At 33.2% G+C, this 23,828-nt stretch overlaps 1 protein-coding gene across 1 annotated transcript in view; it reads left to right on the forward strand.

The window, feature by feature from the left end:
• LOC123715485 (heparan sulfate 2-O-sulfotransferase pipe) overlaps positions 1–23,828 on the forward strand; it is a 66,748-nt gene continuing 42,920 nt past the window's right edge. Inside the window, exons 1-2 of the mRNA XM_045670508.1 lie at positions 1–84; positions 631–845. Coding sequence (XP_045526464.1) covers positions 802–845 — 44 coding nt within the window. The 5' untranslated portion in view covers positions 1–84; positions 631–801. The remainder of the gene's footprint in view (positions 85–630; positions 846–23,828) is intronic.

Genomic DNA, 23,828 nt, shown 5'->3' on the forward strand with positions numbered 1-23,828 from the left:
ATTATACGCAGACGCGTTCGCGAGTGCGGTTTGAAAAAATACAGACATTATTTTTAATATTTGTGATTTATGTTAAGTTTAAATGTACGTGAAATAGTTCGCTTTTAATATTAAAAAAAATACATATCACTTAAACTGTGTAGGCATTGATTAATATAGGACATATTAATTTTATTTAAATAATTTTTTTTTTTAGGAAGTGAATTTGTCATATAATATGTCATGTCTTATAAATTTAATTAACTAAGAGAGCTCTAATCATTTAATTAATTATAATAATAAGTAATTATAATTAATTAATTAGAGCACCTAGCCCAAAATATATTTTACAATTAAATAAATAAAAATAATAATTAAAATTACAAACGAAAAAAAATATTATATGTATCTGCATTTATTTCGTAAAAAAACTTATTATCTCATAATAAAATTCCAGTCAGTTTGGTATTAATTAAACATTAATTATTATTTATTATACGAATTAATATAATTACTTATTGTAATATCTATCTCATATAGAACTTTATTCATTTAACAAAACATAAGAAACAAATATACAGTATTTACTTTTTATTTCTATCACTTTACATTATAATGAATTTTTTTAATTAACTAATAATTCGATTTCAGTAAGAATTGCATTAATTAATTATTTGTGCGTTGATCAAATTATTTGATTATAAAAACTGTGAAACAGTGAAGTGACAATTCTATTCAATGGACTGATTGTGCGCGGACTCAGTAGCAAGCAGTGAAAGTTTTCGCCCGTGAGATAGTCCAAAGACAAAAGAGTTGGAGACAATGGACCACCTGTTCCGGCACCGGAGGCTTAGTGTACCCAAAAGGTAAAAGTAACAGCATTTCGTCCTTGTGGACATAACAAATTCATGCAAAATTGTATCTTAAATTTATTAGAAAAAAAAGCATACAATACTCCACAGGATTTTATCCATCTCTATATAAAAAAGACTATAACCATTTAAGCAAATCGCAAATGATATCGAGTTAAGATTCGAGATGAGTGGCAGCTGTTGTTCGTAGTAATTACTAATTAATTTTAGTGCAACCACTCCTTTACATTTTTACACCAAAATATTCAGATTTTTAAAACATATTTATTACACTTGAAACAATACAATACCATAAGTAAATAAGGAAAAAATCTGCTTGCGGATTTATTCTTGTGATCCATCCCATTGCGTTTTTTTGGTCCTTAAAACTTTAGTCCCTGGACAACTCAGTCATTTGATACCACAATTATACTTGCATTAATCTCCTGTGGATATAATATATATAATTCTGGTCATAAACTGTAAATACCAATTGGAGTTTTGTCCCTGCTTTTGGAACATGATGCTGTCAATTAGCCGTTGACGAGTTTCTTAGCTGTCGATTCTAACTTGCTACCCTGAAACTTGACTATTAATAAATAATTTCTTAATTGGTTACGTACGTATCAGACAGAGGTCCTCTTAAGTACAATTGCGTGGAACAAGTTTATTACAGGATATCAGACATCATTTTTCGAACAAAAATAAATACGGCATACTATCGTATTACATAAACGTGTTTCAGTCAGAACGTACAAAGGGTTCTTATACACCTATTATTTACTATTAAGCTGTCAGAATAGTGTCAGTATTAATAGTGATTTCTTCGTTTTCCTGATAAACAGTTACAAACAAAGCGGTAATTAGTCTCTTCGAATCGGATTGAGATTTCTCAGGCACGGCACTAATTTCCACCCGGACGCGCACGACTCAACTAAATTGCGATTATCTAGAATCGGGATTGAGTGAAATCGACTTAATTGAATATTTAGATAGGTTAGTGAACGAAGGTTTGGATGGACACGAGGGTAAGGTCGTTCACTTGGGTAATATTTATCTTCAAATAAGTATTTAGCAATTGCACAATGGAGATTTTTTTGTTACGTGAAATCTTGTAAGATTATTGAGCCGTGTTGGCTTCAGCGTGCGACACTCATCCCTGAGGTCCCATCCCGTAGATTCAATCCCCGGCTGTGCTCCAATGGACTTTCTTTTTATGTGCGCATTTAACATTCGCTCGAACGGTGAGGAAACCGGCTTGCCTTAGACCTATAAAGTCAACGGCGTGCGTTTGGCTGATCCTACTCGTTTATTAGGTAAACAAATGATCATGAAATAGAAGAAATGTGAGGCCCATATCTAAAAAGGTTGTAGCGCCACTGATTTATTTATTTTAAATCTTTTAAGTCTTTGATTGACTATATATATAGTTTGATTAGCATTTTAATAAGCTTTCACATATACATAATTATTTATACTCTTTTACTCAAGACTACAAAAAGAGACATTCTTGGATGAAATTCGTTTTTTAGATGTTTTTATTGGTTGTATACAACAATGCAAAATAATTTTTAGTGGCCTTCTCTCACCTCAGGATAAATTAAATTATACAATGTATAATACGTTTCGAAGACTGTGTGAACAGACTACAGATATTATCCCATTAGCGCACTCATTACTTAGCAAAATAATTGCAATTAACATACTTTAAGAATCTCGAAACTTTCTCGTTCACATTCCTTAACTATCCAAGCATGTTTTTTAAATGAATACACGTAAACAGTTTTAATGGTTTTAAAATTACAAGGAAGAAAATTCTTGATATTAAAAAGACATTTGAAAATGCGTTTATATTATCATCTCGGCATTGCATTTCCCATAGAGAATTTGTAATTATTATTGACAAAACCATGGATTGAATAATACTTATTTTAAAAGCTGTAAACATCATTTATGGATAATTCTCTGTATAATATTCATCTGGCTTAATAAATTTTGGAGAAGTTATCGAAAATATTAAACGCAATTTTCGGTAGTATATATAGTTTAAGAAATAAAAATCGAAGGCGCTACAGAAAGAACCATTGGTGCCGGTGACAGAACCTACAACCTTAGGGATGAGATTCGCAAGCCAAAACCACTTGGCCAACACTGCTGAAGTAGGCATTGAAGATCTAAAAACCTCTAAAACCCCACATAATTACTATTGAACACTCAAAATTTATATAACGCGCTTAAGTTAATCCTAGTACGGTATATAATTTGTAAAGCTATCAAGGTAGCAACTTAAAGCTCAAAGCTCTTGATTGAGATACCACGTTATCTTCTTCAATTAGCTAACATAAGTTGTAATTATACGCTTTGGGATTAGATAGCATCAGTAATGTTTTCATTTGTAATATTTAATTAGAAAAATTACACACTATATGATAAAGTTTGACCTAAAAAATTGTAACGCCATGGACATCGAACGCGACCGAAGTGTTCTTAAGTAAAAAGTCATTGTTCATAAAAATCATATGAGTACATGTGACAAAAATACTTTAAATTTTTTTACTTGACAAAACGGCCTTTCCATGAAAGTCAAGATTATCGGATTACAAGATATTTTCGGTTTTAATGGAGGCGAAAGAACGTGAACTTCTTTGACGATAAAGAGATCTTTTTTTCACAGTTTCGTCGTTTTTAATTAATAGGCTAAGAGAAATTTGCTTTTTTAAAAATTTGACGATCATAGCATTGATTTAGTTAACTAATTATATGTATAACATGCTGAAACTAACATAGCTGAAAAAAAACCCCAGTGGTTATAATAAAAATATTAAAACAAATAGTATATGTTAATCCGACATTGATACTCATCCCTCGCTACTCCTGCTGGCAGAAATGTCCTAAAACTTGTAATCGCCAGAGAGAGAGACACACTTTGCTCTCATTGGCAGTGCAAGCAGTAGCATCTGCTGTGTGTAAATGTGGCAATACAGATATAACCGTTGTCAAAGATTACACAGACATTACAACTTGATTTGACTGGATTATGAAATTACTCTGTACGTCTAACTGTTGGAAACGACCATGCACCCTTTCTGAGTGAGATTATTCAATAATTGCACGAGAATAACGTTACACGCTATTGCGTTTATTAAATTACTGAGGGAGTTCCGTATGAATGCGTTCCTTTGATGGGAGATGACGCGTGGTTACGAGAAAGCAAGATTAAAGAAAATAAAAGATGTTATTTAACAAAAATGGGAGGCCTGACAACACACTGCTGATTCAGACTTAAAAACAACAGCAAGACTTGTTAGTAGCTGAGATAGTGTGTGTAGGTTAATTGCTCTGACGGTAAACGTCGGTAAAACTGTAAGATTTTGCGGCAAGACGGCTCGAAGTCATAGACTCCCGTATGTCAAATTGTTATACATTTTTGCCGTGTTGCGTCAGACACGAATACTGTGTCGTTATCTATAAAGAGATTTATCGTCACCGGATGTGGTACAAAATAAGTATTATTGTGACGTCGAATACATGGATTATTTTGCTAAAACCCCAGATCGACGCCTTTACTAGTAGAAGGGGTTCCGATCAATAGTACTCAAATTTAGGATATTGAGTAACAAGAAAAACAAACAAATCTAAACTGTATATTCGAATATGGAAATAAATGTGCTTTATTATTATTTATTATAAAACCGCAGATCCATAGTTATCTGTCATAGAAAGCTCCCGATACGTTCCCATTATAATGGATTATAATGTATGCTTTAGTTCGCTCTGTGTATTGGGGCCGAAAATTGTCTTTAACACGTACTTGAGGTCAGTAGTCATGAGTCTATAGACATGCTTTGTCATTCTTGAACTAGTTTTCGTATGAATTTGGACATTGCTCGTTGCACAGTTTTAGTTACTATGGAAGTTCTACTGACATACATGTAGATGATGTTATAAGATTTTTCTTACTTAAACAAATATTATTAATAAGTTTGCGAGTACATTTTCTTCTTTCTACGTCCAAATACTACTGCTAGGTGTATATTAAGATGTTTATATATTTAGAAATGATTTATATAATTATTATTTATCTTTTACAATTTCGTTAATTTTAACTGTGTCTAAATTTAAATTTTATTTAACAACATTTTATAATTACATTTCAATGAAAAATCGAAAATAATATTTAGAATTAAATATGACTATTAACTTTCTATGTCATTATTATAAAAACAAAATAATGTTTATTAATTTTGAATAGAAGAAAAAACTAGGATATTTTTTTTTTATTATTGTCCGAGTTACACTATTTTACTTGATAATAAATAATCATAAGAGTAAAGAGGCACATCTAAAACTTCCCTGCATTAATAGGATTTTTGTAGCAACACTTCTGTAGGTATTGTTACACCTTACAAAATAATTTCAATAAAACATCCAATATTCATAATGAATAAATTGTTCCAATTTCAGTTCTTTAGTAAAGTTTATTGTATCTTTTCATCCCAACTTAAATACAATTTGACAGAAAGAGACGAAAGAGTACTTCAATTAAATGCAATTACAATTATTGAATAAGGATCATTGTTTATTCAATCATTGTAATTCTTAAAAGTAATCTTTTGAAACAAGCCTAACGCTGTTCATCATCGGACGTCGAGGCAAAATAAATACGAAATTCCTCCCGTATCACCTCGACGTCCGTCGTTTCACAACTGAGCGTTTTTTAAGGCAGTTTTTTCCGCGCAGCATTACTTTGTGGAACCAGCTGTCCACTGAAGTATTTCCGAACCAATTCAACTAAGGGTCCTTCAAAAAAAAAAGAGCGTACCAATTCTCAAAAAACCGGCAACACACTTGTGAGCCCTCTGGCATTGACAGTGTTCAAGAGCGGTATCACTATCACTGAGCCACCTGCCCGTTTGCCCTAAAACGCTATTAATAAATTCTATATACGAAGGTTGCTATGACAATGAGGTTAGTTGACAACGGTGATACGAAAATTTTATGTCCGCGCTAAATTCAAGCATAAATTAAGTTAATCTGAGCTTTCTACTACACGTGACCAGGTTAACAAATGTTACTTATCTCTTTACAGCACTCACGATATATCTTGTTAATCTATTCCTTGTAGTTTTCACTTTCTACTGTAATTTCCAGTAACACGAACATGTTAAACGGGACAATCTATTGACAACGTCATTGCTTTTTGTAGTATTGTGATAGGAAAGGGTTTGTTAAAAATTTATATGTGTTTTAAAATGTATATGTTTAACCTCGATAAAAATAATTCGAACTATAAGACTGTGGACCCTGCCCGTGGCCCACCTGATGTTGAGTGATACACGGACACTCTTAATCCCTCGGCTCGCAACGGAGCGTTGCCGAAGCGCTTTTCTTGAAGTAGAGAAGGAGAAGTAGAATTGGTTCGAAATTGATATTTCAATTTTCATTAAAATGATCATCATTGGAAACGTAAAATATAATGATACAATAGACATACAATACAAAAAAGGCAAATGTTACTTAGAAGTAATGTACACTATAGAATAAAGCATAAGTTTAAATTAGGTTATTTGGTCTTAAGCTTACCGCGTATAGACATACATAACCTGTGTAAGTGTTAATTGTAGTACATAGGTAATGTTGTTAACTTTTATTTAACCTAATTTCGCACGAGCGGCCGTGATTCGTAAACTTTGAAATAATATACCTAAACCCTACTCATGAATTATTCTAGATATGGGTGAAAACCGCAATTAATTCCGTGCAACAGTTGTTGAGTTTATCGCGAACGGACAGGGGTGGTGGAGCACTTGTTTTTATATAATATAAAAGTTAGGCATATGCTGTCGTTAACTTGTTTGTAGTCATTATCAAGCTATACAACTTTTCTCTCGAACTGAATCCAATATCTCATCGTTAAATCGTCATTGAGACTGATCAAAAATTATTGTCGATCATGTGCACTTTTTATTTTTCATGTGTCCTGTATGTATTATGTATTTTTGCACCACCTTCTACCTTTTTTTTACAGTGGTTGCCTGGACGTGATCGTTCGAAAGCGATGAGGCCGCCAGTTGCTCCTTTTCATTTAATTATGTCAATTATATCATGCATCATGCTGCAACGAAGTGTTAGTAAATAAATAAAATAAAGCAACGGTCGCAAGAAATATTTTCCTTGGGCCGTTTTTCCGCCTACCACAAAAAAATCTAATTCATCATCTAATCTAATTAATCATGATACTCAGATATAAAGTAACTTTCTATTGGTAAAACCGTATTTGAAGAAATTTTATCTATAACGTTTATAAATATTATATTTTATATATATATTTCTGATGTATTATAAAGTCACACAACGTATTCTTAAATTCTAAACAATGACACTATGTCAACGGAATAATAAGAATACAATTTAAAGAAAGTAGCGCGATCTTGAATCGGGGTTAGAATTGATTTAACACGAAGGTTGATAGCGGTTACTTTAATTGAAATTTGAACTTTTTGCGGAACTAAAGATAATTTGTGATCTACCGATATCATTAACCAGCATGGTTTGTTATAATTGACCGTGAAAGAAAGTTTAATTTCTTTAACTTGAATCGTGGGAATTGAAGTCAAGGAAATTTAGCACGTTTCTGGTTTCGGAGAATACCAAAAAGAAGTCTTAATTAAATTAGTTTAACATTTTTATTTACGTAAACGCTAGTGCATTTTAAATAAAGCGAATACATAATATGTTTTTAAGGTGACATTGCAACGTTATACATATATGTCAAACTGACAGACGTTTAATTTTGAATAGGGCAACACTTGCGTCTCCGAGACTTATATGGCCAGATTTACGTTTATAAATAAAAATTTGATTACCTTGTGGCTTGGAAATAGCTTTTGATATCATCGTCTAAGCTTTTAAAAGTATGTAAAGAAATAACAAAACTGTCTTTACTCTTGTATCAATTCTTAATCTTAGAAACGTAGTCTGTTATCTAGATCTTCGCTTTATCTGTATTATTTTTAAAATGTCATAGTTTTCTCCATTGTTGGATTTTTCTCGTTGCCTTCCGGCAACATATTAGCCATAACTGTCCTACATATCTAACTGTGAAATACAATAGTCTTCTGAAACACAGATTGATCTTGATTAAACCTTTTAAGGAACAAGATTTTTTCCCCCTTTAATAATAAGAGCCATTATTCCATGGAGATTCTTTTTAACCGCATTTAACGGTTTTAACTTACAAATGCGAATTGCGGTTTTCTTCTAATGACATATTATTTGGTTTTATTTGTTCGTATATAACCGCCTCTCTTAACACTTAATATACTTATTAGTGGCTAGCGTAATTTGGTATAATCTCAGTCATTTTCAAGACAACAAATTTCAAGATGACCTTTTTAGGTTTTCTTTCATTTCTTTAAATGCAGTCATTAGGTACGCATTATGTATACTATACCGCGGTATATTGATGTATTTATTAAAAACGACGATCCGTGATATCAAATACAGTTAAAAATTTGTCTTTGAATGAGTTACAAGAAATGGCTATTTTTTAATAGCTAGGATTCATATGCCAATCTCTCAGCTTAATTTTTTGTTTGAATGCCTAAAATCGTTTAATTTACGTGATAGATTAGTTACTATGGATATTTGTATAGAAAGCTTGAGAAGCTGCATATTTTTTTGCTCCTTCTGAAAAAAAAACGCTGGGTTCGAGCTGCCAAAAACTGACACTATCTAAACTGTTCAAAGTCGAAAAAAAACTATTACTTTGATGTTGAACGTAGACTTCGAACACGGCTTTACAAATGTTGAAATTGTTTAACCGTTAAGTAATTTAAGCAAAGTGTAACCAATAATGATGCATCACATTGCATTCTTGCGCGTACCTTTCCCTTCGAGTGAAAATCTATTGATCCATTAATAAGTTATTTAATAATAATGCGGTGTATTTTATGCTCTGAGCTGTCTCACTCACTTAGCCATTTACTTTAGCTATGGTTAAACAATTTGTAAGCAGCAAAATAGATTTTAAGAATAGCGTAGGCCAATCAAAATCTAGTATTTGTTTGTCAAATTTAAATGTGTAGAGGGCTTTTTAAGCCTCACAAAAAAAGTTATGATGGAATATATGAGGTCAGATAGTTGTTTTCCTTTCATCAATCAATGCTAATGGGTGAGATACAGAAACGAGAAGATGACTCCCGTATGTATATATCACATGGAGCACACGTAGCAGCTCTTTCCACTTAACCGTATTCAATGAAGAACGATCCTAATCGTCGACGACCAGTCACATCCCGAGCGGCTGATCCCTTGTGTAGGGATGTCAGGTCTCTCTGCATCTTTAACCGCAGAGAGTTTTCAAAGAAGTTGTTCGGATTAATACATGCAGCTGTCCACCCGTATCACCTCGTCCGTCGTTTCACAACTGAGCCTTTTTTAAGGCAGTTTTTGCGCACCACCTCTGTGTGTGACCTACCCACTGAAGTATTGCTGAATTAATTCAACTTAGGGTACATCAAGAAAAGAGTGTACCAATACTTAAAAGGTCGGCAACGCACTTAAGAGCCCACTGGCAAAGTGAGTGTCTATGGGCGGCGGTGTCACCTAACATCAGATGAGCCTTTTGCCTCCTGTTATATTAAAGTATGGGAGTCAGACTTAGTGCTAAGATTCCTTTCTGAACCTTATCCTAAGTAGTTGTAAATCTGTAGGCCCAACCAATTCTTAAAAGCCTGGGACGCTCTCGGCATACTGGAACTGTGAGTGTCTATGAGCGGTTGTCTAACATAACATTAGGTTTTAGTTCCTTTGAATCAAAACTAAGAATTTACCTCTTTCTGAATACTTTCATTGCGATTTCTTACATATCTCGATTTATAAGAAAATTTCATAACTCGTGTCGTCAAAGGCTTTTCCATTTAAACAAAGGAAATTTTCTATACAATACGACGGAAATTGATTTTATTGTACCTTTTATATAATGTACAAGTATATGCTTATACAATACTTGTGTAAATTTATATTTATAAAACAAATGCGAAAATCAACAATAGTTTCTTCCCACTGCTGGAATGAATATAGCGCCGAGTATGGCTGTATGCTATAAGGTAAGGGGTTATATAAATATTAACGTTAAATGATTATGAAAATTATACTACAATAATTTGTATGTATACGTCAATGTACCACAAATGTTAAGGGTATAGTATGGTTGGTAGACTCAGTTCCGACTCTCACTAGATCCCTTATGCGTAAAGTCCTGGCTAACTAAGCCTGCCTTGTTCCTTCGAGAAGCACAGAATTCTCGAGGGCACTCCACAGGCTTCACGGAGCAACCTCACTGCTCTGAGGATTTCTGTACGCTGTTTAGCCACAGCCTCGCATTCCAGGACTACGTGGTTGACTGATTCTTCTGCGCTGAAACAGTCTCTACGCATGGGGCTATTTGTAACGCCAAGAACAAAAAGATGTTTATTAAGGAGACAATAGCCCTTAATTGTCCCTATCATTGTTTTGAGATTAGTTTTGTTGAGGAACATAACAGTAAATTAACGAGTAGTTAAAAATCTTATATAGTTGTAGTATCCATGGATAGTACTGGAGTATAAATATCAACCTTTAAGGTCTCGGTACCAAATTGTTGTATCTGTTCCGTGATGAATTCTAATACGGAAGTAGGTGATTTTCTGTGCCTGTCCCGCACCGTTGTATTTCTGGCTAAGGCACGCCAGTTTCTTCACCATGTTTTCGACCCTCCGATCGAATGTAAAATGCGCACAAAGACAGAAAGACCATTGGTGTACAGCCAGGGATCGAACCTACGGCCCCAGAGATGAGGGTCGCACGCTGAAGCGACTAGGCCAACACTGGTATATTTCCAATACATATCGAAACATAAAACTATAGTTTTTTATCACTTGAATGTAATTTCGAATATCATAGATAATCCTGTGAAAATCGAAATTGACGTATCGATTATCAGTTGAAACGGATGCGTGTGCGTAAGTCGGCCGTGGAAAGTGACCAGTGGCGCGTGGGCTCTCAAGACGGATCATTGTCTTCTCTAGTGTATATTGCTGTACTTGTTCTACATACTAATGCACTTTAAGAGCCAATTCCTCAATGTAGACTGTAGGTAATTACGTACTAGTGTCCTAAGTCAATATCAAGTTTAGTAGATTGTTTTTGACGGGGATATGCATTAATTTAATGATACATAAAGGCAGAATCAGAAACAACAAAACAGCGACCGAAGTGTCGTCGTATAAATTGATGTTGCTGATCCTTGGAGAGCGAGATGGATTCGGCTTTGCTCCATCATCATCAAATGGACGAGGCGCCGGTTTAAAGCCCGAATGAAGTATAATTGATAATCACCTCGATGGCTGGAAGTCTTCCGTTTCCCATAGCACTTTCTTTTTTAACTAGCGAACTGTGGAATTGACTTCTGATGGGATCTTCCCTGGAAGAGACTACCATTAATTGTTTAAAAAAAACATACTCGTCCCACAAAGGCCGGAACCTACGAAAATGGTTGTCTATGACCTGCAATGACTGCCTTTATATAAAAAAAAATCTTATACGCATTATTTGTGGTACCTATTAAAAAAAAAATGGCTGTTATAGACGAGTCACAGTTCATACAAATCCCTCTGAATCTCACCCTTTTGCACTTTGCTTTCCATTTTGAAGAAAACATTTATATAATTTAAACGGTATATAAAGTTTCATTTCCTACCTAGTAAGTAGAACAATATTGTTGCTAATTGTTTTCATTTCAAAGGTTGTATGAAAATTAAAATCTAATTTTAAGTAGGGAATTTCAGTGCTATTGTACTAGCAGACGTTACTGGCTTAGTTTTATTCACTTTTCTCTGCATTTTACCGACACATTTTAATTATAAACTATTGTTTATTATATATATTATATTACGGTCAGTATACATAATTAAAAAAGCATTATTCTATTTTAAGAAAACACACTTTCACGTTTATTTAGTTGAATATGAAAGTCCAAAGGAGCTACAATACAGGTGTACACATGTACAAAAAAAATAACATAAAATCACCCTCAGTATATACAAATCGTCAAAAATCTCGGTTAAATGAATGCTAAGATTTACAATAACTAAAAATAAAATTAAAAATAAATTACAACAAGTACAGCCCAAATTTGCGCCGAGAACTAGAAGTCGTGGAATATGACGAGCCGTTAAGACCTACAAAGCCTTGGTAAGGAAGTAATGTGTCCCCTAATTCTACGAAACTAAGTCCTTTTATAAGCGCGCGCGGTTTCCCATTTGGCCATTTATTATTCTCTATAGAAATCGTATATTGACTATGAGATACGTTTGAATTCCTTATGACTTCTATATGAAGATACACGGTTAGAACGGTGAGTAAACCATCTAAGTACACACGTTTATACTTCTGTGACCATCACGACATATTAAATGTTATATTAAAATTAAAATTGTTATAAATGCGTTTCATGGCAAATTCCTTTTAGCCATATTAACAAATCTTGAGTTGAACTAGTATTCTATAAATAACGTCGGCATTTTTATAGAAGTATATTTAGATTTGATCTCAATTAATGATGTATCTCAGATAAAACATACACGTTCATTAGTTTGAACGGCGTAAAATGTATCATGTAAGTTCCGAACGACTGATTAATATTGCTTGCATGACAAATAGGCGCGTTGTAAAAGTGGATTCATTAATTCAATATACATTCGTAAAGCAAAGGGTTCTTTGGAAAGGTTTTGTAGTTTTTTAATAATATGTGGAGCAAGGAAGGTGTTGCTCTGAGCGGGCGGAATAACTTCTCTACCGCTTTTTAGAATATTTCACCGTGATTTGTACCTTTAGATAGGTGTCGCTACAAATAGGGAATGAGACTAAAACTGTACACGAAACGTTTGTGCGCTTCGTTCGATTGTGATTGGTCAATAACATTTTTTTTATAGAACAGGGAACAAACGGCACATGGATACTCTCAATGCCAGAAGGCTTGTGTGTGCGTTGCCGGCACTTTAAGAATTGGTACGCTCTTTTCTTGAAGGACCCTAAGCCGAATTGGTTCGGAAATACTTCAGTGGGCAGCTGGTTCCACATAGCGGTGGTCCATTCGCTTAATACCTTATGTCCATTTGACCAATCGTAATCTAACGCAAAGTTTTGTCTGCTGTCTTTCGTATAACATATGGCCTAAGGTATTTTGAAAACCGATAACAGAAACGTATGTACTTGAAAAGTACATAAGTTTGAAAAGATACTTTGTTTTTGATTCTCCTTCAACCTATATTAAATGAAGCAATCAAGATTTTCGTTGCTATATTGCATTCTTTGCTCCATATTTTCAGCAAGTTATAGATGACCTTTTACAAAATTGCTTCACCCGAAATCGAACCCAGGATAATATAACCAACTGGCCGTTTTCGTAAGCAAAGCTTGAACATGACAGACAGTTGAATGTACTCGGAATTATTTTTCCCTTTTGAAGTGTCCTTATTGTGAGTGGTTGCGTCTGGAATTATTCTACACTAGACATTATGAAATACTTTTTTGTAATATACCTGGGTAACTAACACAAAAGGCAAGAAACGAGAAAACATACAGAGTAGAAATTAATAAAACCAAAGTGCAAACAATTCTTGGGGCGTTATAACGCATGGTATCTTCACGATGCGATTTGTTTTTGGTTCTCTGGAGATGTTCATACAATGTAGAAAAAATTACTATGACAGTTTTAGATACATACATTGCTATATGGCGATATGTAGCCGGTATGATTTTGACTAGCGAAAATACATGATATATTGATTTTATAATTTAATCTAGTATATACTCATACTGTAAAAAAAGAGCGTCCCTCCCTCATAGGCCTGCAACTCATCCAATAAAATGGGTGTCCATGGGCATAGTCTCCTTGGCTCCTAATCTATAAATAAATACCCGAAACGCAAAGCATATTGCATATTTTTATTTTGTTCATGTTTTAGTTTGGACATGTTTCGAAAAATCAATATTATAACGACTGCTTGAATTAAATGCTGGCATGTTCTGGCAAGTTTTCGATTACTCGATTTCGACATAAATGTACAAGTATAGTTAAATCCTTAAAAAAATCCTTCCCACAATAATTACGTTTAAACCAAACAGCTTTCCGACAGACCGACCGAGCACATTGTGTGCAAATATCTGTCTCTACGCAGTGCGATCTCATTACCACTGTGATATCAACAATTTTGATGTCGAATGGTCTTTGTATTGTTTTTTCATCGCTGAGAGGAAAGCTTATCATAAGAGACACTGTTAGTAAGACAGTTTTGTAATTGTACTTTTAAAGGTATTTTAATTTTCTCCCAGAGATTACGGTTAAGGCTTTTATATTTAAAAAAAAAATTCTAAACACCTCATGGCCTACTTATTTTATTTATTGTGTCTTGCTGAGCACGTTTACTGAAAAGCATTCGATAAACATCAGTGCCAAACAGTGATATGTGGAGTAAATAGTAATCAATTTAAATAATAATAATAATATTTTTTTATTTCAGATTATATCCATATGTTATTTTAAGTAGTTGAAGTTTTTAAGTTAGAGTATTATTGGGTTTAGTTCCTTAGTATTGGTTAATTCCCAAAACAAAAAAACTAAGAACTACATGGAGCATGGACAATATATCAAAGTTTTAAGATACCAACGTGTTATGCCTAACGATGGCATTAAAATAGACAGTTCCTGCCCCAGGCACTGCAGAACCTCGACATGAGTGTTATCTGATATTTTCTTAGGGACTTGAATTGCTTACTAGTCGTATGCCTACATTGTAATGACCACGGATGACTCTGCTAAGAGAATACAATTAGTTAATTTTTTATAACTGCTACATTCTAGATGATTTCTAAGTGTATTTCTTTTAATTTCAATTTTGGAAGATTTTAAGATAGGTATACTATTGGAGAATATCTTATAATATTTATCTTTCAAATAAAAGGAGCTGAGGGAGGGAGGGAGGGTACATATTTATCGATCAGACTTTTTATTATACAACTGGTAAATGGGCTCATCTGATGATAAGTGATGCCGCCGCCCATGGACACTCTCAATTGCAGAATGCTCGCGAATGCGTTACCGACCTTTCAAGACTTTAGTACTACGGACATTGAGATATCGAACTTCAACAAAAACGTCGGGTTTAATATCGCTAATGGAAGTTACAGAGTACGGGCGCAGTTCGTGGTTACTTATCTGCATAATTTAAAAACCTACTTTACAAATGGCCTACTTTTCGAAAGTATATAAAAGTAAAACAATCTCGGTATTTAATAGTTTATTTTTAATGCTTTCTCTTGATGGCAATGATCGAACACGCGCGTGATCTCTTTCAGAAAATCATGTTAGAATGTTCGAGTACAATAAGATAAACATTGTACTGCACATCAATAATATGTAGTGAAAGTCAAACAACTGAGACTTCGAGAGCATTATTAGTGCATAAATTAAAACAAATCGAAACAGAGCAATTAGGAGGTTTGTGGCTCGGTTTCTAAAAAAAACCTAATTACCGCTTACCGCCTCAGTGGCTTCTTTGCATATGAAGTATATTTCATTCCAGTTCCAAAATATAAAAATATTTAGACGTTATAAACTAATCTAGTGATCCTTTTTTATTGAAAGCAGTTTATTAGATGAATTAATTAATACAATCGTAACCTATGAAGCCTTAGCCTAGTTGGCCTAGTGGGTTCAGCGTGCGACCCTCATCCCTTAGGTCGTAGGTTCGGTGCCGGGCTGTGCCATGGGATTTGTATCTATCTGCGCATCTAACGATGAAGGAAAACATCGTAAGGGAACCGGATAATAGACCCTAAAAGTCGACCTGTGTCAGACATAGGTGGCTGATAACCTACTTGCCTATTAGATTGACAATTAATCACGAAACAGATACAGAAATCTAAGACCGAGACATAAAAAGGTTGTAGAGCCACTGATTTATTTTAATCTAAACCTACATAATATAATATAAAAAGCATTAAGAAAACCTTAATACATTTATAAAGATGGCGTCGTAGTGAACCTGCTTTTAAAAAAGAAGAAGGTAAGCCTACATCGACTTAAGCCACGCAAGAAATTCAGAAATAGATTTATCTAATGTAGGGTACATTGAAAGCGCGCTTGAATTGTATTCTATAGTAAAACTTACGATTTGTATCTCAAATGTTCCGTTCGCTGGAGATTTAAAAAGATATTTACAGTAACGGCAAGTAAGTAAGTAAGTCGATGCGCAAGAGTAAACTATTTAGGTGATTTGTTAAGTACACGTGCAAGTACCTTCTCCACGGCAAAATTGTAAAACAAAAATATCTATAGCAAAGGCTCAAATTTGGCCATAGTTTTGTCTAGTATTCGATTAGGTCAATACAATAATTTATGTTCTCTTCTGCTCTGTGAGCTTGAATGTGTCTACTTTCCATAGAATATACATATTTTATTTGGTTTTCTATATAATGTATTTCCGATTCTATTAGCATTTTCGAGTCCAGTGCTAACAAATTTTTGCACACTTGTTACATTTAAATTTATTATAGTCGGTATAAGTGAAAGTTATTATTATATGTCGATCCCAGAACTGATTATTTCATGTAATCTGGCAACTCTCTCTAGTACTCTGTGCATCGAGTATCTGGAAAAAAAACAAAGACAAAACAATCCTAAATGTCTAGTTATCATGTGTTGTCATGGTTACCCGATTTTACGTCGAATATATATGGTTACCATGGTAACAACGGACATGACAGAGCCCAATGTCTTCTTGTCACTAAGTAGATTAATATTTAAATTAACTAATTTGCTTCATAATGAATGTATAGTTCCATAACATATAATTTTAAACAAGCTAACGGTTATAGAGCGATATATGTAATGTTTTGACAGCCTTACACAGGTATTTAAATTCACACATTAGTTCTATTCGCTCTTGTCATGTTACTGTCAGAGTTCTTAGCAAAAAATTAATGGAGTTCGATTTTCGTGATTAATTATGTACCGGCTTAATTTACTATTTAAATCCTTCAAGCACTGTCGAATCTAAAGCTTATGTTTTGTTATGTGACGAATATATTTCAATATAAAAAAACTCTGAGGTGTTTTAAGATTTATTTATTTAATTGGGATTCGTTTAATTGGTGTAATGAAAGTAACTTGTAAAGTTGCTCGAGGCAACATTTTCGCTTTTTTGAAAGTGATTTAATTTTTAAACGATTTCAAAAACCTCGACTGTGTAGTGCTTGCTATGTACAGATTTTAATGATAAAGTTACGAAAGATTTCACCTAGCAGCAAAACGATGGTATAGAAAGGGGCTTGTTTTTTGTTTTTTAACTGTCAGTTAACATTGACAAATGGTATTCCTTCTTAAATATCATTCGTATTAAACTTCGATTAAAATTCGACTTTTCAACGAGTCGTAAGTCAAGTGTCCTAATATATAAAACGGGACTACCGTTATATAAAATAATACAACCTAGACAAGGAACAAAAAATAAAAGACCTAATAGGTAATGCTTAAAAACTATTCAGAATCGAGCGGATAGATCTTAGCAACAAAATTGATATTTTGATTGTTATAAAAACTTCTTGAAAGAGTCACGCGCGATTCGATTATGATTGTGGATTTTATTAATTAAAATATTTACGACATTTTACTATTTTTGTCAAATAATTTTTTGAACGTATATTACTAAAATCATCACACATTTATAAATTAGTTGCATTAAAAATGTACATGTGATTTATACTAATCTTGAACACAAAGCTGGAGTAAAATATATCATTATTAATAATTAGTTATTACACTTATGCCACTATCTAACACAGAATACTCGTTAATTTACAAAAAATTTCTTTAATCATGAAAATCACATTGTAAATTATACAATATAATTTTAACTCTAATTTATTTTTTACAGTCCCGCATACTTTTCTTGGCCGGTAAAAGCGTCGCTGTGATGTATCAAAATTACTATTAGTATTGCCAGTAAATAAAAATTAACCAAGGGGAATAATTTGAGCTATGCAGGCTGACTTAATAATGTATTGAATGTCTTAATAAAATTACATTGTTTTATTAAGTACTACTAGTAAATAAATAGATTTTAGTCGCATTTTTATTAGATATTGGTAGATAGTAAAATTATTTATTGTACGCACAGATAAGGCTACCTACGGTAGTACCAATTTCTTCCGCCGCGCCGGCCAAGAAAAGTATGTATGTTTGTTGCAAGTATCTATGGAAAAAACAATCATATCGTTTTGACGTTCGTAATTCAAATATTACGATACAATATACAAATGTATTGCAGGTATTTGAAGAGGGCAAAATCTACAACAGCTGCTTTTGAATGTGAACAAAAAACAAATTTGATCTCCATTATGTAATTAGCCGTAGCAAGATATGAAGATATCAACACGATCATCTAATTATGATTGGATTGTGATTGCCTATTAATTTGTCCAAGCCAGAAGGCAATTTATAATTATCATCGCGAGCCAATGAATAAGCATTTAATATGATGTTTGACGACAATCTTGTTATTAATTCAACGCAACTATAATTTTAACTTAGAATACTTTCATATCTATAGAAGATTAGGCAGAGGCGACGGGGCTGGCCGCGGTTCTGACATTCCTCTATCGCTTCATCCGCTTGCATGAAATTCACCATGCATGATCGTAATAAGTACTTTTGGCGTGCCCGTACTCTAGTATGTCCTGGATTTTGTAAAGGTTTCTTCGATAACACGACCACATTTCACCATTCACGGTTGCCGGATAATTCTATTCTAATGGTAATCCACTTCTTATTCGTCTTTTCTACTTGACCAAACCGTCTAAGCATTTACTTTCATATCCTTGTCACTCTTATATACCACACTGCTATTGTATTTATTGCTTTTATCACGCAATGTTACAATATATATTTACATACTTTATAATGCTCTGAATAATAATATTAATTTCTATACTAAGTTATTACTCTTATATCTAGTTATATTAGTTTATACTACTTCTAGTTTATATACTAGTTTATGCTACTCAATGATAGGATTCGATTGAGCAATCAGTGAAAGATTTTTGAAATTCAAAATTTATTCAATTAAATTATTTTTATTATGAGATTAAAATGAACGAATCTTTAAGTTAATTAAAGGTTACATTTCACAATACTGCTAAAGACAATTGATTTTTTATTCTTGCTATCAATCCCAAATAAAGGGCGAGTCAAGTATCGGCAAGCAGATTATGACGTCTTGTCTGCTTCGCTACAGAATAGACATAGCATCGGTCGTGGCTTTGAACTTCGTATTTGACCTTGAAGTTGACAATTGAGCCGATGTCGTCAGATTTATTTAACTTTAGGCTACAATTGTACTTGTATTTGTTCCTAATAGCATTCATTGTTGTCAGTAATACATGATTAAAATACTTAGTAATATATCAAAAATATATAATATAATATTTATTAAATTTATAGCGACTTTATAAGAGCATTTAGAGAATTATTTATCATTGTTTAAATTTAAAATTCCAAAAGTCTCTGGGGTCACACATGCACATAATTTAAAGACAATTTAATTGTCCCAAATACCAACTTTCTCGCACTCTGAATGCTAAATTCAAGCATAATGTATTTGCTACATAACGTCAGAAAAATTCGTTTTCTACAGATTAGATAATCATTGATTTTATCGGTATTAATTAGAATTGATGTGATAAATGACGTTTTGGCCGAATAACTGTTTGCGTTTAGGCGCCAATAACCTTAAAAAAATAATTTATTAGGCTGTCATGTCTTAATGATATATTTAAGGAGATCGGAAACGATTTTATTACATAATTGAAATTATTTGTTATACGTTCTGGTTTTGTTGATAGCATTTGTACACGGTGTATGCCTAATGTAACCATTTATTCATTGACTCAAAAAGGGACATTGGTTTAATTTAGGTCAAATAATATGAATGAAAAAAAAACACTGTTTTATAGTTAAAGCTTAAACGTTACGAATCACAATATGTACTCAAAATGTGAAATTAGTTGAAAAGAAGAACAAATTTATTTTTTAACAATTTAGCTGGTGCCGATTTCATATAAAAATGAAACTCTTGCCACATTCTTTTACATTCTGCTGCTCAAATATTCGCGCGGTTTCTCAAAACGGGACAATTTTGCAAAAAAATGTAAAAAATATTAAGTAATTAATAGGTCTAAAATACATTATATAGTATAAACCAGTGGCGTTACAACCTCTAACATTCTAACATTTCTGTATGTTTCTTGATCATTATCATAATAGGCAAATAATTCACGATTAACTTTTCTTATGAAATATGATAAAACAAATCAGTGTGTCACAGTACAGAAATTTAACGTGTGATATACCAGTGTTGTACGAGGGACTAAAATCGTTTAATATAAAAATGCGTTATAAGAGTACCGTGTTATAAGGTGGTTTACTGTATTACACTTTTTAATACAATGAAATCACTATGAGATTCATTGTTCTATCTCGTTAGGCTACTTACAAATTATAATTTATCTATAACAATTTATTTTAAGAGAAATCGGGTCACATCTTCAATGTTTCATCACATATAATCATTCAATCTTCATGTCTCTTGGAGCATATCAGTAGTGAAAGAATCCGTGAAGAAAGACAATATCTTGTTATATCTGGTTTCTAACTCATATGACCTAGAAAAAAGGTAATAGATGAAACATTTATATACTTAACTAATGAACATGTACCTCTCATTCTTCCCTACTCATTCAGAGCTTGGTGTATTCCGTAGGTGGCTAAAAAAAACCTACCTAATCCACATTGAGCCATGTTGGCCTGTGGCTCCAGCGTGCGACTATCATCCCTGAGGTCGTAGGTTCGATCCCCGGCTGTGCACCAACGGACTTTATTTTTATGTGCGCATTTAATACTCGCTCGAACGGTAAAGGAAAACATCGTGAGGAAATCGGCTTGCCTTAGACCCAAATTATCGACGGCGTGTCAGGCACAGGAGGCTGATCTCATAGAGCAGATACAGAAGTTTGAGGTCCAGACCTAAAAAATTATAGCGCCGCTGATATTTTTATTTAATCCGCATTGTTAAGCAAATAATTATTTTTAAATATGAAGTCTTAATTAAAATTTGTAGCCGGCTACAAAACTCTTACGTGTTTTTATTTGTAATATTTTGGTACATCTTAATTGTTATATACATTAATAACGCGGTACCCTATAACGCGATTACTAACACACATATAACACTGTATTTCCCCTCTATAACGTGGAGATTACTGAAGTTATATTTCTGTAGATCGAAATGTATAATGATTTGTCAGATCCATAATTAGTTTTGCGTATCTTTGAACCTTTGTGTTGTGTTGTTATAAAATTAAACTAAATAACTTTATTAAATTCGTGTTCCCAGTTTTTTAATTGTTTACGGTTTTACGAGAATATTCTTAAAACTATTTTCTATTATTATAGATTATATACTATAGAATTATGATGATGTGTACCTTAAAAAAAATCCGATAAAATCTAAGAGGCTGATTGCGGATGGTTGAAATTAAAAAAAAAACATATTAAATCTAGATATGTTTGTTTAGTTATTGGTTGACAGAAGCCTGGACGAAATCGATTTCTTTAAAAAAAATATCGTCTATATATAAACATAAAAAATATAGAATGTGCCACGAGATTGTGTGTGTTAAATGTAATTTTAGCACACAGACTATGACTGTGCTCTGAGCTGAGAAACTCCAAGAAGCTGTTTTCTCAATTTACTCCAGATTTTCGGACATGTTGTCAGTTAGCTTAAAATTATCTAAGATTTCTTAAATTGATACGGGAGATCATTGTCTTATTCCGTCTTTGTTGTGATGTCGGATTTACAGAGATGCCATTTCTCTCTTCTTCGACAGGTTCAACCTATATTGGTGTTTTTATCGCAAATTATTTTGTGTATTGATTACACCCCTTAACGGTCGTGTATGAGGAATTCAATGAAAGGAAATGAAGTGAAAGGTGTATATCAGGATCGAAGCTAGTAGAAAGCTACTTTCGGTAAAAAGGTTTTATATAAAAATGAAAAGTCACTCACACTCAAAAGTCAGTCACATTTCTACTTGTGCCTTATTACTAGCGAGCCCGTGGTCGTTTTAATGATTAGAACTAAAGTGTAGATGTAGCAATAGCGATTGCGATCACGATTTAGTGACAGTTGAGTTTTTTGACTACGGATATTGAGGGATTTACATCGAGAATTTAAACAAACACATCGTGATCGTTAACGCTATCATTATCGGTATCGTGATCGCTGGACTGGAAGTTACCAAGTACCAGCGCCGGTCGTCTAAGTCACATATGTTTGGTGTTTTGCACATACCATTGCATGAGGTAACAAGGGCTTATTACAATTTCACTCCTACGAGTCGCCAATTTTGGAAGTTACGTTAAGTTACGCATTTAAAACCGAGTTAGAGATTAAAATATATAATTACAGTGTAAACCCTTTATAACGAACTTCATATGACCGAGATTTTTTTGTTGTTATAAAGAGTACTCATTCAACGGAGAGAAGAGAAAAAAATACAAATTTAACCAATTACATTAATTTCTAATTTTATTACTATGAATAGGTAAATTATTCTAAACACATATATTCTGTTAACTTGGTTGCTATGCCAATTTTTGTTTTGTATTTTTTTGAGTATTTTTTGCATGTCTTGGAATGTGGTGGAATCATATTCATGAAACAATAAGAATTTTTCTACAATGTGTTAATGCAATTGACAATAACAAAGACGAGACGGCTGTTTATGAGGTGTCTTTCTTAGAAATTTCGGCACCTCAAAAGGTTAGTTTTGCAATCACACTTTAGTATGTGGTTGATGTCTGAATATGAAAATATTTCTTCGTAATAGAGTATGGCTGTTGCGTTATAAAGAACGAATTAATGTATGGGTTTTGAGTTAAACTAAACAAATTTTGGTTATAAGGAATGACGTTATAAAGAGTATAAAGAGTTTATTTACATTACACAAGTATAACTCTCACAATTCTATTTCAGGAATAAAATTAACATATTTAAGGAACGTACCAAGCAAGTTTTATCTACATTCAATTAAATCTTAGATAACTTATTATTAGCATTTCAGTGCTTTTATCGTGTGTAATTTATCTATTTCCGCATTTCTCCTAATTCTATGTTTATAGACATACACTTTAATTGAGTACAATATTAATGATTTGACATTTTATTATGACAGGGTGACGCTAATATTATGCTATTTGGGTGATTATAATTTCAAAGCAGACATAATATATCCGTCCGAAGGATCCAACACGGCTGTAGAATCTTGCACCACTGTTTAAAAAAAATAGATACGCATGGTATTTAATTAACCACAGATTACAGAACATTACTGTATAAGGGGAGCGTGAAGCAACGGAGGCAACGTTCTAAAATGGGTTCTAAGATAAGTTTTGACATACATTGAATAAAACATATAAGTTATACAACCGTTTTAGATATGGGCATCAGATTTGTTTCATAATCATTTGTCAATCTAATTGGCAACAATCATCAGCTTCCTGTGGCTGACACGCTGTCGACTTTCTGGATCAAAGGTTTCCTCACGATGTTTTCCTTCACTGTTCGAGCGAATGTTAAATTCTCACATAGTCTCATCTCAAGAAAGTCCATTGGTGCACAGCTGGGGATCGAACCTACGACCTCAGGGATGAGAGTCGCACGCTGAAGCCGCTAGGCCAACACTGCTCTATACATATGTGACAAAATAAATATAATTGCATTTAATTATAATTTGATATTGGTTTTTGATTGGACAAGGCTGCTTGTTCTTTAAATCACCCAACTGTCATCTTTCAAGACAAACGAATTATTTAAAATAATTTATGTTCAGTGT

Source organism: Pieris brassicae, chromosome 10, assembly GCF_905147105.1.
Source record: "Pieris brassicae chromosome 10, ilPieBrab1.1, whole genome shotgun sequence".
NCBI lineage: Eukaryota > Metazoa > Arthropoda > Insecta > Lepidoptera > Pieridae > Pieris > Pieris brassicae.